Source organism: Mixophyes fleayi, chromosome 5 (genome assembly GCF_038048845.1).
Source record: "Mixophyes fleayi isolate aMixFle1 chromosome 5, aMixFle1.hap1, whole genome shotgun sequence".
NCBI lineage: Eukaryota > Metazoa > Chordata > Amphibia > Anura > Limnodynastidae > Mixophyes > Mixophyes fleayi.
The window spans coordinates 251,539,137-251,556,679 of record NC_134406.1 but is presented as its reverse complement, the minus strand read 5'-3'; the positions used below and the strand labels follow the sequence as shown (position 1 = coordinate 251,556,679).

At 40.1% G+C, this 17,543-nt stretch overlaps 1 protein-coding gene across 2 annotated transcripts in view; it reads right to left on the bottom strand.

Moving 5' to 3' along the window:
- Positions 1-17,543, bottom strand: part of GRHL2 (grainyhead like transcription factor 2) — a 98,041-nt gene that overhangs the window by 27,991 nt on the left and 52,507 nt on the right. Inside the window, exons 8-10 of one of the 2 annotated variants that reach the window (XM_075213898.1) lie at positions 16,752-16,846; positions 4,204-4,362; positions 556-613 (exon numbers count right to left, since the gene is read on the bottom strand). In XM_075213898.1, coding sequence (XP_075069999.1) covers positions 556-613; positions 4,204-4,362; positions 16,752-16,846 — 312 coding nt within the window. Of the gene's footprint in view, positions 1-522; positions 614-4,203; positions 4,363-16,751; positions 16,847-17,543 lie in introns of both variants that reach the window. The other variant, XM_075213897.1, reaches the window with a different exon arrangement.

Sequence of the window (17,543 nt, the reverse complement as noted above, 5' to 3'; positions counted from 1 at the left end):
AAACTGCTTAGTAGGGATAGTTTCCTACAGCGGTGGAACTAACGTTTAAAAGAGTAGGATAGGGGTCTCTTGCGAGCATGAGCGAGACGGATGCACATAAAGTCAGAGTTCTCTGTGCATATACCAGCCCTGCACCAACTCACAGGAGTATAACGGGTCGCTTAAAAGGGGGGAGAGGACAGGCATCCCCAAAATTGCTATGACTTCTGAAATGCCATGCTACGTGACTTATTTAGTACCTTTAATTTGGGGGGAAGGTATGTCCTCAGAAAACTTCAGATCACATGAGTATCCTGGGTTCTCATTTCCAAATTACAGGAAGTTACCCTCAATGTGGTGCAGGCTACACACCTTTAAGTAAATATGACCTCATTTTGCTGTGATGTGATATTGTTATATAATACATTAGAACAAAACATGTCATTGTTCTGCTGTGAGATTCACTATTAACAGATTGACAACAGAGATATAATTCTCTTGGACTGACAGTAACATAAACCTCATGATAATTATTTGACTCACAACTATTTGTGCATTGAGTTTGCGCAGACTGACTTTTTCCTTTTTTTCTGTTCTGCTTTCGTTCTTCGTCCCGGATTTTTCTCTCTGCGCCCTAAAAGAAAGGAGAAAGAGCAAGCATGAAAAAAACCACCAAACAAAAAGGTTCCTGTTATTATACAATACTTGTTTTCACTCCCTGTAAAGACCATTAGATTGTAAGCTCTTACAAAGAGGGCCCTCTCTCCTGTCTGCTCCCACCTTATCCACCAGCGTATCCTAGTATCATGCCTCTTGTATGTTCTGTACGAAACTTGTTTGCTATAAACCTTACCTACCATTTCCTATGTACAGTATTATGTTGAACTTTTTTTCGTTCTTGTATTTATTGAATGTCCTGTATTTATGTATTTTGCCCATTGGTCCACCACATCTTTGTAATATGCTTTACTTCCCCAGATGCAGAATTTAATAGTGCCATGCACATAGTCATGGCCAAAAGTTTTTAGAATGACACAAATAATATTTTTCACAAAGTCTGCTGCCTCAGTTTTTATGATGGCAATTTGCATATACTCCAGAATGTCATGAAGAGTGATCAGATGAATTGCAATTAATTTCAAAGTCCCTCTTTGCCATGACAATGACCTTTATCCCAAATACAACATTTGCACTGCATTTCAGCTCTGCCACAAAAGGTCCAACTGACATCAAGTCAGTTATTCTTTTGCAAACACAAGTGAGAGTGTTGACGAGGACAAGGTTGGAGATCACTCTGTCATGCTGATTGAGTTAGAATAACAGACTGGAAGCTTTAAAAGGAGAGTGGTGCTTTAAATCATTGTTCTTCCTCTGTTAACCATGGTTACCTGCAAGGAAACACATGCAGTCATCATTGCATTGCACAAAACGGGCTTCACAGGCAAGGATACTGCTGCTAGTAAGACTGCACCTAAATCAACCATTTATCAGATCATCAAGAACTCAAGGAGAGAGGTTCAATAGTTGTGAAGAAGGCTTCAGGACACCCAAGAACGTCCAGCAAGCGCCAGGACTGTCTCCTAAAGTTGATTCAGCTGTGGGATCGGTGCACCACCAGCGCAGAGCTTGCTCAGGAATGACAGCAGGCAGGTGTGAGTGCATCTGCACGCACTGTGAGGCGAAGACTTTTGGAGGATAGCCTGGTGTCAAGAAAGCCAGCAAAGAAGTCACTTCTCTCCAGGAAAATTATCAGGGACAGACTGATATTCTGCAAAAGGTACAGCTGAGGACTGGGATAAAGTCATTTTCTCTGATGAATCCCCTTTCAGATTGTTTGGGGCATCTGAAAAAACGCTTGTCCGGAGAAGGAAAGGTGAGCGCTACCATCAGTCCTGGGCCATGACAACAGTAAAGCATCCTAAAACCATTCAGGTGTGGGGTTGCTTCTCAGCCAAGTAAGTGGGCTCACTCACAATTTTGCTTGTGAAGAACAGTTTGGTGATGAACAATGCCTTTTCCAGCATGACGGAGCACCTTGCCATAAGGCAAAAGTGATAACTAAGTGGCTCTGGGAACAAAACATCAACATTTTGGGTACCTGGCCAGGAAACTCCCCAGACCTTAATCCCATTTAGAACTTGTGGTCAATCCTCAAGAGGCGGGTGGACAAACAAAACCCACAAATTTTGACAAACTCCAAGCATTGCTTAGGCAAGAATGGGCGACCATCAGTCAGTATGTGGCCCAGAAGTTGATTGACAGCATGCCAGGGCGCATTGCAGAGGTCTTCAAAAAGAAGAGTCAACACTGCAAATATTGACTATTTGCATAAACTTAATGTAAATGTCAATAAAAAGCCTTTGACACTTATGAAATGCTTGTAATTTTACTTCAGTATAACATAGCAACATCTGACAAAAAGGTCTAAAAACACTGAAGCAGCAAACTGTGTGAAAACCAATACTTGTGTCATTCTCAAAACTTTTGGCCATGACTGTACACTATAATATGTGGATATGGTGTTAGTCATAGTTAGTTAGTAGAACTTTATTTCTACATGTTTGTCAGGAAAAACAACATATCTGATTGGGTGCTGCGCTGTCCTCTATTTAATTTTAAGGGATACCCAGAAGTATAGCAAAACATAATAAGAGAGATCTAAAGCAGCATTCCAATAAAAAACATTATGTCTGTTGCTTAACATGTTATCATTTTTCACATCCCGCTCATCCCTAGGTGCTCAGCTTTGAAGAGGAGAAGGATGAAACAAGATGTAGCTCATCAGACCATCGGAATGTGCACAGGAGCACAGAGTATATCAGGGGTAGAAATGTTCAAACGGTTTTGCAAACAGCTCTTGAACTAGCACATTTGTCAACAAGCTTTAAATGTATTTAAAACATTTTATTAAGCATCCATAAAGTTGTAACTGAAGAGAAAATATACTCAGAAAAACTTCTACAGCTAGTTCTCAGATATAGAATCATAGGGGTATATTTACTAAACTGTGGGTCTGAAAAAGTTGAGATGTTGCCTATAGCAACCAATCAGATTCTAGTTAGCATTTATCAAGTGTATTGTACAAAATGACAGCTAGAATCTAATTGGTTGCTATAGGCAACATCTCCACTTTTTCAAACCCGCAGATTAGTAAATAAACCCCATAGTATCAATTGTATCTGTAGAATATCCTGTTTGATCGTTCAGTATGGTTTAATATACAGGTACCAAAACAAACAGTTGAGCCTATTTAGTATTCATTCTAGAACATCGCATTTCAAACTTCCTTGACCAGTTTGATCCTCTATAATCATAAAATGAATAAGATATTCTTGTGGGAGGCCTATCCACTAGTGTAATAATGTTAGTACGGACAGGGCTGCATGGGACAGAGGGCTGTAAAATGACGTGAGGATGGGGAACAGAGGAAAGGAGAATGCCACAGACTGAGAGTTAGATAGCGGAAGGAGCACTTTACTCCAACACCACAGAGTAGTGATCTGAGGCTTCTGTAAAACTGCTGTAGGACAACTGTGGCTTCAAAAACTCTTCTATATGAAACAAGCTTCATACAGCCACATTGCTAACTAGTAGTAAGCCCTTATTAGCTTACTGGCACATACTGTATGAGCAGTCAATGGGCATAACAGGGGAGGGGCCTCAGGGGCCTGTGAGTTAAGGGGGGAGGTAGCATTGCTATGCCCCCTCATCTCCAGGTCACATAGCCACCGCACCCCATGCTACGCCCCTGGAGCAACCACAATATTCATAGATCCATGGTTATCCAGCAGTGGGGTACTGATGCCGGCTCATTACAAGATACCACTCCTGTATTCCTTTCCACGATAGCCAGTTAATGAAAGTATTTAGGGGATGCTGCCATGGGCCGCTCATTTTGCTTGTTCATCCTAGTGTGCCAGCCCTCCCTTCCTGTAGCACAGAATGGTATTTTTACAATGACAGAGCACAGACGTACATACTAAAATATCTGTTAGTTTAACACATTGTTAGAATTCCATAACATTGTTTTGTGATATTGTGACTGCACCGGCATTAGAAGCCTCTGCTATTATCAGATTGATCTGTATCATCAAGGACCTACTTGTATTATGAATTATCATCCATTAAACATTACACTCAGCAGTCAATCAATGGCACTATCACCTATTCATTTAAGAGAATAATGTATTGTCGGCTGCCAGAATGCATCCATTGTTGTGTTACCTTATCACAGAAGACCTTGATTTGGCAGTAGGCCCGGTGGATTGGCTTGTTGCTGCGGTTATTATAGCTATAGGTGTCAATCTGAATCATGAGAGGGAGGCCTTTGACCCCTTTCTGAGAGGAGAAATCAGTACTCAGACAATTCACCGTGATGAAAATCTAAAGAGAAGACAAAGAACAACGGGTCTATGAGCAACATATGCAAAAGGCTGTGATTGCTACAATGAAAATAACACATGGTCTAGCCCATATGTGTAATATCTGAAAGGCTTGCGGAAAAAGTTAAACATTGGTTTAGTAAAAAATAAAGAGGCCATATTATAATGCATTAACCACTGCAGACAGATCTGGCCAGCCGTCCATTAATAGGTCAAATGTGGCCCTGACAGGCTTCTGTAGACTCTTGAGAACCTAAGATTGTGTGGCACATTCTTGTACCGGGACCTGACCCATGCACATATATTTAAACATATAGTGCCTGAGTCATTAAGCAGAGCAAGGCAAAAGAAAGGAGTAAATGTTTTTTTGGGACAAACCATTTTACAATGCAAGGGGTGCAAATTGGTTGATTATTTTGCACATAAGTTTAATACCGGCTGTTTTTTAATCTAGCACACAAATACCTGATAGCTTTATTTTTATACTGAAATTTAAAGTTTTTCTAGGACATGCCCTATCCCAACTATAAACCTGTCTGCACATTTTAAATTTACCTCCCCCTCCAATGCAACATGGTTTTGCCCAGGTGCAAAGTTATTCCTTTTTTATGCTTTGCTCTCCTTAATGACTCAGGTCCATATAGCTTAACCTGGACACATGTGAAAAAGAATTGAACATCTCTTACAAGAAAAAGGGTGACAATTAATGTCCAGACATTTCAAAAATATACATTTATGCCCATCTGCAAGCCTATGACACTGGATTAAGGGTAACATGACATTTCTCAATCAATCTCACAATCTGGATAACATGACATTTCTCAATCAATCTCACAATCTGAGGAAGCGTTCCAACATTTCTAGACCTTCAAAGTAGGTTTGATCTCCTTTACTCCAAATTCCATCGATATTTACATATCAGGCACTTTTTCCAATTTCCCAACATAGCCCTTAACAGAACTTTGACCACTATTGAATCCTTATGTCATAGAACTGCTTTTTCTAAAGGTCAGATTTCAATGGTGTATAACTCCCTCTCTTATTCAGACCCCATGGGTATCGATACACATGAATGTAATTGGGAAACAGATCTGGAGGAAACATTAGATCCAGAAGACAGGACAGATATATGGAACAGAATAACAAAAAAGCTCCTTATATGTTAGAATGAATACAAGAAAATGCCTATAAACTGTTCTTCTGCTGGTACCTAGATCCATCCACACTCCAAACCTCAGACCACTACTGGAGACAATGCTCTCAGAGAGGCGCACTTTACATATTGGTTGGGGCTGCTTCAAGTTGAGTAACTTTGCGTGGGTTATGGCATGTAAGCTCCAATGGGGTAGGGACTGATGGGAATGAGAAATATTTTCTGTACAGCACAGCATAATTTAGTTCATAATGCCTGTCCGCATTTACATCATATAAACAGTCTTAAACATGTGGACTGTTTTATCACTTATTGTACTCAAATAATAATGAAAGAAAAAAGAATTGAACAACTTGTGGTTATTAGCGTTGGTGATTATGACTCTTATGATTATGATTCTTACTCGCTTGTAATCTCTCGCCTTGACTACTGTAACCTCCTTCTTTCTGGCCTACCTGATTCTCTCCTTGACCCTCTTAAGTCTATCTTCAATGCTGCTGCCCGCCTCATTTTCCTCTCCCGCCGCTCTGTCTCTGCAGTCTCCCTCCAACAGTCACAACATTGGCTCCCCATACCCTACAGAATTAAATTTAAACTCCTCACCCTCACCTTTAAAGCTCTTAATCAATGCTCCCCTCCCTACATCTCCAATCTCATCTCTACCTACACTCCTACCCACCCCCTCCGCTCTGCCTGTGACCAGCGCCTCACTACTTCACTGATCACCTCTTCTCACTCCCGTCTTCAGGACTTTGCCCGGACTGCTCCCCTGCTGTGGAACGATCTTCCATGTTCCATCAGGTTAGCATCTACTCTCAAAGGCTTCAAGTGTGCCGCTAAGACTCATTTCTTTATTAAAGGCTATCAGTCCTCCTCCTAACTCCCGTGTCCTGGCTCTCTCCCCCAGTTAGTACCACCCTATTTGCGTCTCCCCCTTTCCTTTAGGATGTAAGCTCTCAGGAGCAGGGCCCTCTTTCCTTGTGTGCTCCTTCTACTATTCATCACCCTCTGTACCTCTTGGCCTGCTTCCCTACCCCTGTTTTCTTAAGCTTTGGCCTACTTCTCGCTGATTTCTACCATCAGTTTCACTCATTGTCCCAGTAATAATTTGACATAAACATATTTTTCAACTGAATTAACCTTGGATATATTAAGTTACAACAAAAGTCACAGTTTAATATCAGCTTCTAACTGTATTTGCTGCCCTCCAGGGTGGGATTTTTTCCCATTTACTTGGCCCAGTAACTGTTTAGCTAAACAATGCCCACAGATGCTGCAAGGAGACCATTCTACAGGAACAAGTGAAACGCTGGCAATTTAGGTAATTTGACCTGTTTTTTATTCCACCTAATTAAAGCTGAATGAATTACAATTATCCATGTAAACAATTATTTTGGAGCCTACACAATGCTACAGTGCTTAGCCATTTGTTTGCCGAGTACAGAGCTTAGACAGGTAATACGTAAACTTCCATATAAAATAACCTTATTACATACCTCTCAACTGTCCCAATAATGGCAGGGACAATCCCACTTTGCGGGTCTGAAAAGGGGTGGGACTTTTGCAGAAATGGGCAGACCTTCACTTAAAATTGGGCGTTTTATGGGGCTATGGGTGGAGTTTGGGCAAATCGGGGGTGGGGCTTATGCTGTCTCGATTCTCAATGTCTCAGTTTTGGGAGGTATCATAGTTGGGGTGAATTGTGCATTATATTTTATTGAATAATGGATCATACTTGCCAACTTCGGATCAGTCTCACGGACCCCCGGGAGAGCTGACAAATCTCCCTCATCTCTCTACTGCGTACCGAGTTGACACTGTTTGCGGTGAATTGTGTCATTTTGGCCCCGCCCCCAGCGAAAAAACAGCATATCTGTCACGGGGGCAGGGCCAAAATGATGCATTTGGCCACGCCCCGCCCTCCAGTCACACCCCTCTCCCGGCAACAAGTTTCCGAAAGCAGGCAAGTATGTAATGGATATCATACTGCAAAAACGTAAGGATTATTAAAGGTGTCTATTATTGTATCTCTTCAGCATTCCCTGGTTACCCCACCAGGATGAAATCTATTACTGGTGATGCAACCAGTCCACAGTAGAATTATTCTGCGTACATTTTAAAAACTTTGCCCTAAAAGAAAAACATCCATAACAACTACAAACATTATACTCTCAGTAACCTTTCCAGGAAAGTCCTATCTGATGTGGGGTAATGAGCTATTCTACTTGGAATAACTTTATTCTGTTTATAAACTCTAGGTTCCAGCTTATAGCAGGTTGATGATACACCTCTCGGAATTCATGCCACCTTTAACTAGAATAAGGAAAAGGGCAAATGTCCCTTTGCTCCTAAGTACACTCCTATCACCTTTATGGGATGTCTGCTGACTCTGCATCTATAAAAGTCATTCAAGAGAGGCAAGTCTCAGTTTTACAACAAAGCTAATGACTCCAGCAAGTGTTTACATTCCTTTACTGAAACTTTTATCCTAGACCACACCTTGGTAATCAGCTCTAAACTTGAGATTTACTACAAAGAGAAAATGTAAAACTGGATTCTGTTATATTAAAGGGCCACAAACCTCAAAGTGTATATTCCTTTATGTATGTATTACATATTTATCTAGGTTTTCGCAATCCAGTTATTCCATATATATTATTCAGCAATTTTGCCTAAGAACACAGCCATGAATAGATAATGGTACCAAAACATGCTCCAACTTCTCCCAACCATCCAAGAACAGTTTGGTGATGAACAGTGCCTTTTCCAGCATGATGGAGCACCTTGCCATAAGGCAAAAGTGATAACTAAGTGGCTCTGGGAACAAAATATCTAAATTTTGGGTCCATGGCCAGGAAACTCCCTAGACCAGGGTTTCCCAAACCCAGTCCTCAGGGCTCCCCAACAGTGCAGGTTTTCCGGATCACATGTGACATAATTAGGACCACCTGTGGATCTGTTACAATGTGTCAGTCAGTAATGAATACACCTGTGCTCCAGCAAGGAGATATGGAAAACCTGCACTGTTAGGGAGCCCTGAGGACTGGGTTTGGGAAACCCTGCCCTAGACCTTAATCCCATTGAGAACTTGTGGTCAATCCTCAAGAGGCGGGTGGACAACCAAAACCTATAAATTCTGACAAACTCCAAGCATTGATTAGGCAAGAATAGGCATCCATCAGCCAGTATGTGGCCCAGAAGTTGATTGACAGCACACCAGGGTGCATTGCAGAGGTCTTCAAAAAGGGTCAACAATGTAAATATTGAATCTTTGCATAAACTTTATGAAATTGTCAATAAAAGCCTTTGACACTTATAAAATGCTTGTAATTTTACTTCAGTAAACAATAGCAACATCTGACAAAAAGGTCTAAAAACACTGAAGCAGCAAAGATTTTGAAAACCAACACTTGTGTCATTCTGAAAACTTTTGGCCATGACTGTATATAAAAAGCAAAGAGCAATACATTGCTAAGTATAGATCGAAACATTCCACTTCAAATCAAATGAGAGTTCTGTTCTATCCTTGCTCTCTCCATGATGCTGTATGTTATATATGGATGATATAGTACTGTGAAATCGGATTTCTTTCTATACTAAAATATGTGACATAAAATGTGGCCTTTATTTAATCAAATCATAATCAATCATAATCAAAATTTGATTATTTAATCAAATATTAAAAAGTACAATCATGTGACAATGATGGTACATCCTCATTCGATTCTGTGTTATTACATATCAGGATACAATTAACATACTGTCACCAAAGTCATAAAACCTGATAATTATAATCTCATTTAGAACAAATAACATTTGGCAGATATTACTTTGTCAAATATTTACTCAGCAAAAAATAAATCAACACAAAGAAGCTATGTGGGAAAAACTAGTACATCCTTATTGTTTCCATATCAATACAGGAGGCAATTTCTGGTAATCAAGTCCACTTCGTTATTCGCAGGAAGTGCTGCCATCATTCTACAGTGAGACTGATTATTTACAAATGGAGAACAATGAAGACAATTGGCCAATCCTCCACAGCAAACTCACCCAAACACCAGGACACATGATGCTCCGAGAAATTGCAAAGAATCCAAAATCTACATCCACGAATCTAAAGACCTCTGTCATCCAGGTAAATGATAAAGTTCATGATTCTACCATCAGAAAAAAACTGACCAAGCATGGCTTTCATGAACAGTAGCCAGGAGAAAGCTTTACAAAACAGTTCAATTTTTTTTCCTTTTTAAAGTTCCATCTGAGCGAAACAAAAGAATCTGGAACAAAGTCTTCTGGGCACATGAGACCAAAGTGGAGTTCTTTGGTATCAATGCACAATTTTGCATATGGTGAAATCCAAACACAGCATATCATCACAAGAACCTCACACCGACTGACAATAGGGTGGTGGAGGGGGTGACATTTGGTGTTGTTTTACAACCACAGGACCCAGATCTGTCTGACAACTGAAGCTTAGCCAAAAAGTGGATCAGGCAACAGGACAATGACCCTAAGCACATCAACAAGTCTGTAACTGAATGGCTGAAAATAAAAAACGTTTTCATAATTGTCAAGTCAAAAGTCCGGACTTCAGCCCCATAGAGACACTATAGCATGACCTTAACCGAGATATCCATAGACAAATGCCCTCAATCAGCAATGAACTGGGGTGTACTTACTTTTTAACATGTGGCTTATTTTTTGTGGAATAAATAATGACAAAATAAAATCCGTTATGTGTTTTTTTCACATGACAATAGTATTATAGAATGGTAGGACTTAGTCAGGAATAGATGATTGCCAATTATGCCCAAATATGTAAAAGCACAGATTTTATAGAAGGCATACTTTATTTTTCAGGACAATGTTTATAGAATTAGATTGGCTATAGCCTAACTATAACTCGTTTAAGACCAGCATAACACATATATTGTTCTGTAGATTACCATACCATGATGTAGGGCTGAAAATGCAAACGATTTATACAATATAGATGCATGCAGAGTGTCATTTGAATATATTTTATTTGAAATGCAAATTATACATTTACAATGTACTACCCCAATGGCTACAATGTATGAAACGATTTCAATATAATTTCTGTTTCTGTACGGCATAAAATAGCTCTTTGCATCGTCTTATGTTAAATAAGCCCCTATAATGGACCATGTGATGCTACGTTAGATAAGCCGTATTGTGTATTTCAGGCCAGGTGTGAAACTACAACTCCCAGCATACCCTGCTAGCTGTTGGCTGGCTATCTACTGGCAAAGTAGTTTGATAACACCTGGATGGCCACTGGTTGGCTAAGCCTGTGTATATTACATCTGATACATCTGCCTGTGAGTTTCTATTCAGGAAAAAGGGCACGGAACTTTGTGATATTAAATTTCATACCTGTTCCCTGCTTAACACACACCTGCAAAATGTGAGAAATTCCTTGTATGTGAGAATGTAATATTGTTAAAAATATTTCTTCCTGGTTTTAGAAATAGAAAGAAATAGATACAATCTATATATGCATACAGAATAGTCGTTTCACATTTCCATTTAAATAGCTGAGAAAGTTTGTACATTAACCCAACTCAGCCAATAGAAAAAAAATCACAAGTACTGAATTAGCTGTATAATATGTAGCACATAGTTTTCACTATCTATGGTGAAACCCCAAAACTCAGGTTCACAAACAAACAAAATGGCTGTGGCATTGCTGAGCTGAATCATGAATCAAAAGGTTACTTAATTATTTTATTTAGAATTTATATCTTGCTTACGTTTCATTCTGGGAAGAGTTTTGAATTGAAGTTTTGTACTGATAGGGACATGTTTAGTATTTGTAGTAATTATATTCATTTACAAAACAAAGCCTAGTACTACAATTACCTACAGGCATATCAATAATTACGTTTGTTTGGAATACATTTTCATCAGCAAATTGCAGGAACATCTCTGCATGCTGAAGACTTTACACATGGTATAATGTTTCCATTGATGACAAATATCAAAGCTCCATCTACTCGCAGGGCTACCCAATGGAATCTCTCTGGCCCCACTGCGGCTGTCCTTGGCCCCGCCCACGCTGCGCACACAATCTTGGCGTGCAAAGCCTGCGGAGCTATTGGTCTGTGCTGTCAATTTTAATAATCAATGATATCACGCACCTATTTTAGCACAAATGCACAAGTTTTTATGGGGGAGTGTATGTAGGTTCAACATTTTGCATCTTCTGACAAAAGGTGCTGGGCAGATATAGGGGTAGATTTATCAAACCTTTAATAACGGAAAAGTGGAGGTGTTGCCCATAGCAACCAATCAGATTCTGGCTATCATTAACCTAGTGCAGTTCAGAAAATGATAGCTAGAATCTGATTGGTTACTATGGGCCACACCTCCATTTCTCCTTCATTAGAAGGCTTGATAAATCGAAACCCTAAAGGGTGTTGCATGACTGCTCCTACTTCTGCACCCATATGCAAAAACAAGATTTCGCTTTTTGAGACAGGATTATTTCAATGAGATCTACACACAAAATTGACACATGAAGTAAATACAGTCCTGGCGGTACATTTATCAAGCTGTGGGTTTGAAAAGTGGAGATGTTACCTATAGCAACCAATCAGATTCTAGCTGTCACTTTTTAGAATGTACTAAATAAATGATAACTAAAATCTGATTGGTTGCTATAGGTAACATCTCCACTTTTTCAAACCCACAGCTTGATAAAGTTACCTCCTGATGTCCTCTACCCCTCATGATTAGTTTAAGACATAAATGAAATTAAACCCAGGAGTATTTTGAGATATAAATAAACCATTTTTTTTTACCGTGCACATTTCTCTTTGGGGCACCATCCCACAAACATAGACGCAGACTGATTTTTCATGGGGCAGTTCCAAACACAGGGATGTGGGCGTGTACCTATGAATGTGCTAAGTAGACATTAGGCGCATTTTGCAAAGAGAACAGCTTGGTATTTTTGCATTTTAGTACACGACCTTTACAGTCCTGACCAGATGTGGGAGGTGCTTTATCTGTCTGTAATGGAATGAGGAGCTTATGCAATATTAAACGCCTCAATTTTGGGTAGTGCTCACGGACCCCCCAGTTCAGCGGGTTTTTCTCCCGGATCACACCCACTTTTAAGTGAAATGAGTGGGACAGAAGCCTCAATGATGCGATTTGCTGCCTATCACATGATTTTGTCCCCACCCCCATGTCACAATGACAAGAATTGATGGCATTTGTGTGCCATGCCCCCTGCACCTGCCCCTTGACCTCCCCTGGACGGGAAATATTTAAAGTTGCAAGTATTATTTTATAATACCTGAAATTAACTGTTATTACAGATAATGTTGTTTTCATTTTATACCTATTCAGCAAGGACTGAGATTGCAGAACTGTAGAAAATCATGATGACATTTCCACTTGTAACTTTCACTTGAATAGATGCATCTTACAGAACATGGTCTTTGAAACAGTTTTATCTTATTTGCATTGTAGGTAAGGTAGTTCTATAGTTGTTTTTTTAAAGTTCCAGAGTATCAGGTTACTTCTCAGAACAGCACAAAGTGTCTGAAATGAAATCTGACAACAAGTTGTGCTTCTGTGTTGGGTAAACACCGTCTTTCATATTTACCCAATAACGAACCTGCATAGCTAGGACAGGGTGGAGTGTGTTATAAACTAGCATAAACATGCTTATCTTACCTATTCCCCACACAATACTTAATGTACCTAAGCAGTTTCCTGCAATCTATAACTGTAGTTAGATTGTAGTATTAGTTTTATCCGCACTAGAATTGGATACTCCTATAATCAGCATTAAACTGATAAGTAAATTGTATATTATAGTTGTCTTAGGTCAGGTACACACTACAGAAATGTTCTCCGGATGTGATATCTCTAACGATTTTACTAACGACTGATAAACAAAAAAGTCTCGATCAGCAGCCGATTCATGTGTACACACTATACACGTTTTACACGCTTTATGCTCAGATCTGTGCTCTTCATCTGTCATAACCATCGGCTGAAAAGATCATACGTCTGTAAACGCTATGGAGATCTGGGACCTGATTCATTAAGGATCTTAACTTAAGAAACTTCTTATTTAAGTCTGCTGGACAAAACCATGTTGCAAGTAGGGATGTGCACCGGCCACTTTTGGTGTCTCGTGTTTTGTGTTTTGGATTCGGATTTGCTTGAGGTTTTGGGTTCGGATTTGTTTCGCAAAACACCTGACGAAAGGTTTTGGTTCGGATTTAAGGTTTTGGATTCGGCTTTATTTTGAAAAAAACATAAAAAGTGCTAAAAACCAATTTTGTGTTTTTTTTTTCACTCCTACGCTATTATTAACCTCAATAACATTCAATAACAATCATTTCCACTAATTTCCAGTCTATTCTGAACACCTCACAATATTGTTTTTAGGCCAAAAGGTTGCACCGAGGTAGTTTGAGCACATAATGCCAAAAAAAGAGGTACAAGATGGAATTGTTCTGGGCCCTCCCTCCCACCCCTCGTGAGATTCGACGCGAGACTTGGACGACAGAGCCTCGTTTTCAATTTTTTGCCCGCTGGAAATATCCGAACAGTGCTCGGATCCCGTTCGGATCCACACTGTTCGGATGGGCTCGGATTAGCGGAATCCGAGCCCGCTCATCTCTAGTTGCAAGGGGTGCAAATTAGTATTCTGTTTTGCACATAAGTTAAATACTGACTGTTTTTTTCATGTAGCTCCCCCTCTCTCTCTATTGTGACTCAGTCCTGATATGGAGGTCAGATGCAGAACCTGATAGAACACAGTAGTACAGGCACATTACACAGATATTTGGATTGGTGTAACTGCACCCAGTCTTGGGTTTATGGTGCACTGTGCAATGAATGATAAGTTAGATGACATTATAAAAGGGAATGTTTCATTATAGCAAGTCTAAACCGGTCAAAAGTTTTTAGTATATACAGTTCACGGAATGACAATAGGACAGTTCAGTGCCTCAGTGATCACTGTCACACTGTTTGCTTCTGTATGTACATGTGTTTGCAGAGAATGTATTTACAATATTTCCAGGCATTAATATATAGAGAGAAGATTGGTTCCTTCTAGTTACAGTGCTTCCAGAAAGTATTCACAGCGCTTCACTTTTTCTACATTTTGTTATGTTACAGCCTTATTTCAAGAAGGAATAAATTCCTTTTTCCCTCAAAATTCTACACACAATACCCCATAATGACAACGTGGAAAAAGTTTTTTTTTGAGATTTTTGCAAATTTATTAAAAATAAACAACTAAGATATCACATGTACATAGGTATTCACAGCCTTTGCCATGAAGCTCAAAATTGAGCTCAGGTGCATCCTGTTTCCACTGATCATCATTGAGATGTTCCTACAGCTTAACTGGAGTCCACCTGTGGTAAATTCAGTTGATTGGACATGATTTGCAAAGGCACACACCTGTCTATATAAGGTATTTATAAGGAATACTTTCCGGATGCACTGTATAACTGCTTTTTGCAAGTGGTAAACATGTAATCTCCTAGTCATACAAGCTGAAGGAGTACAGCTAAACATGCACATTAGGTGGTGAATGTACAAGGAGGTGCTGCATGACCATAAAAACAAGCACAGCCCCCAGCCACACTAGCCCAGCCCATATATAACCCAACTAACAGTGCAAACACCGGAGGTCATTCACAAAGTGCCCCCAATGAGCACTACAGACACTATGGTTTTGCACTGGTGCATCTGGATGGTCTGTACAATGATGAGCACACCTTACCTTACGTGCTCACAGGAGTGTGGAGAAATGAAAACTCTCCAAATGAGCACTGCGCAAAATTGTGAACGTCACATCAAAGTCCAACCTCCTATGGCGTAAGTACAGAGTTACCTACTCTCCCAGAATGTCAGGAAGACTCCCAAATCTTTTAGTGTTCTCCTGAAAGCGCAGGGACACCTCCCGCTTCCTGCCCACTTCGTTAGTGAAGTGGATGGGGGCTAATTGCAGCATCCTAGCCCTATTGTAATAGGCCGAAATTGGTAGAGTTTCACAGAAGGGCAGGGGCAGGATTATTTGCGTGGCCACGCCCCCAGGACCTGGCAGCTTTGGAGATGTCCAAGAGGGGAGACGTATGGGCAATCTGTCACACCGTTCATTCTCATAAGAGGCTCCACCTCTGCACTTTTCTGAGAAGAGCAGGGGAACGTGGGGTTGCTGGCTGGGCTGAAAGGCGTCTGCCTCCCGGTCTGGTCCCATAGCGGGATACCTTGGGCTGAGTTACTGGGCCACCTGCATTTGTTTCCTCTTTAAAACAGACTGCTGAGTAGAGTCTTGCCCCAGGGCTAACAATGTCCAGCCCTCCCCTGGTTGCAGTGACATCTCCAGGCCCTAACCCAATTTTGCTACAGGGCCCAGCATTGCACTGTTCCACCCCTGATTTAAAGGGTTTCATTTAATTTCCTATGAACTGCAACCTTTTAGTAAAACTAGGTGTCATAAATCTGCTGGTATTATGTTAAACAATATCATTATTTTACAGTAGTTTTGCTAAACATACTGTGCATCAAAGGGGCAAAAATAGTAATAGCCATGAAAATGATGTAACTATGCTGGACAAACATAGCATTTAGCCGTTGCAGTAGGTTGATGCTGTGACACATATGTCATGTGATCACTCAGAGCCAATAGCTGAAAAGCTGTCAAACTTCCACCCAGTTTAAAGATATCACAGAAAGTTTGTCTAGAGCACATTGAGCTGGTTCCTGTCTGCAAAATAGATCCTTGCTCTCTCACTTATACTTATGAATGTTTTTTCTTTCCCAGGAAATAGCTAACTTCATACAGACAAGTATAAAACTGAATTTAGAACAAACAATATGATACAGGCTTATCCTACAGTAAATGTGACATATGTTTCTTTACATGTTGTCACGGATATCTGTTTCATGTATATTTCTTTCTTATTTATGTTAGTAGAATTTACATTTCCAGTAAATGTTGGGTAGTGAGCTTACTGGGGCTCATGTGTTTGAATATCCAGTTTAACATCCAGAAAAATAAATCAGTTCTAATTAATATTCAATGTTATTCTTCTTCAAATGGAAATCCATAGGAACCTGCACGTAGTTATCGGCACCTAACCATTATTAACTCGATCTAAGAAATCATTCACAGTAAATTCAGAGACTTGGAGACAGAATAGTGTACTAATGAGTTTTCCTTGGACTGTTACCTTGGCCTCTTCATTCACATCCCAGGTGAAGGATACGGCATTGTAAGCGATTTCTTCAATGTTCCCAATGGTGTTAAAGCTTTCTTTGTAGTCAGCTGTTAAACAGATAGGACAATAATCAGTGTGAACGAAACTGGAAATGTCTGTGTAAGTTGGATTCTATTCCTGCAAACAAGATGACGCCCAAAATACGGATGTCAACTTTATGGGTAACCAAGATGACCTTAAATTCTAAGAGACGAGCTTAAATTGCACACACACACACACAAATAGTATGTTGTATGAAATACTTTCATGATTATGCCACACTAATGGACGGGGTATGTTCATTGTATCCATAAGGACAAGTAAAAAAGTAATCAAAAATAATCAAAATCTTAAAAATGCAGTTTGTTCTCACATAAATCTACATTGGTATAGTTTAAACATCAAATAAGGATTTGTTTGGATGTATTACTGTCTGTATTACTCCATAAGCAAACCGAGGCGGGGGTTTCCTAGTGCCTGGAAACCCCCTCCAAGCCTGGGGTACTGTATAATTGAGGTGGCTGGACCCTGCTCCCGCTTTACACAGCTCTGCTTGAAAAGGCAGAGCTGCGTGCACCTAACAGCATTGCCCATGTATATTATAGGGATAGGAAGAGTTAGAGAGCAGCCAAGCACTGTCTAAAATTATAGCCACGCCCCCATGCATGCTGGTCACACCCACTGGCGGCCTGGTGTGGAAACCCCCTCTACAAATCCTGCGTTTGCCTCTGTACTAAGTATTGTTTTATTATTTTGTTTGCTCCT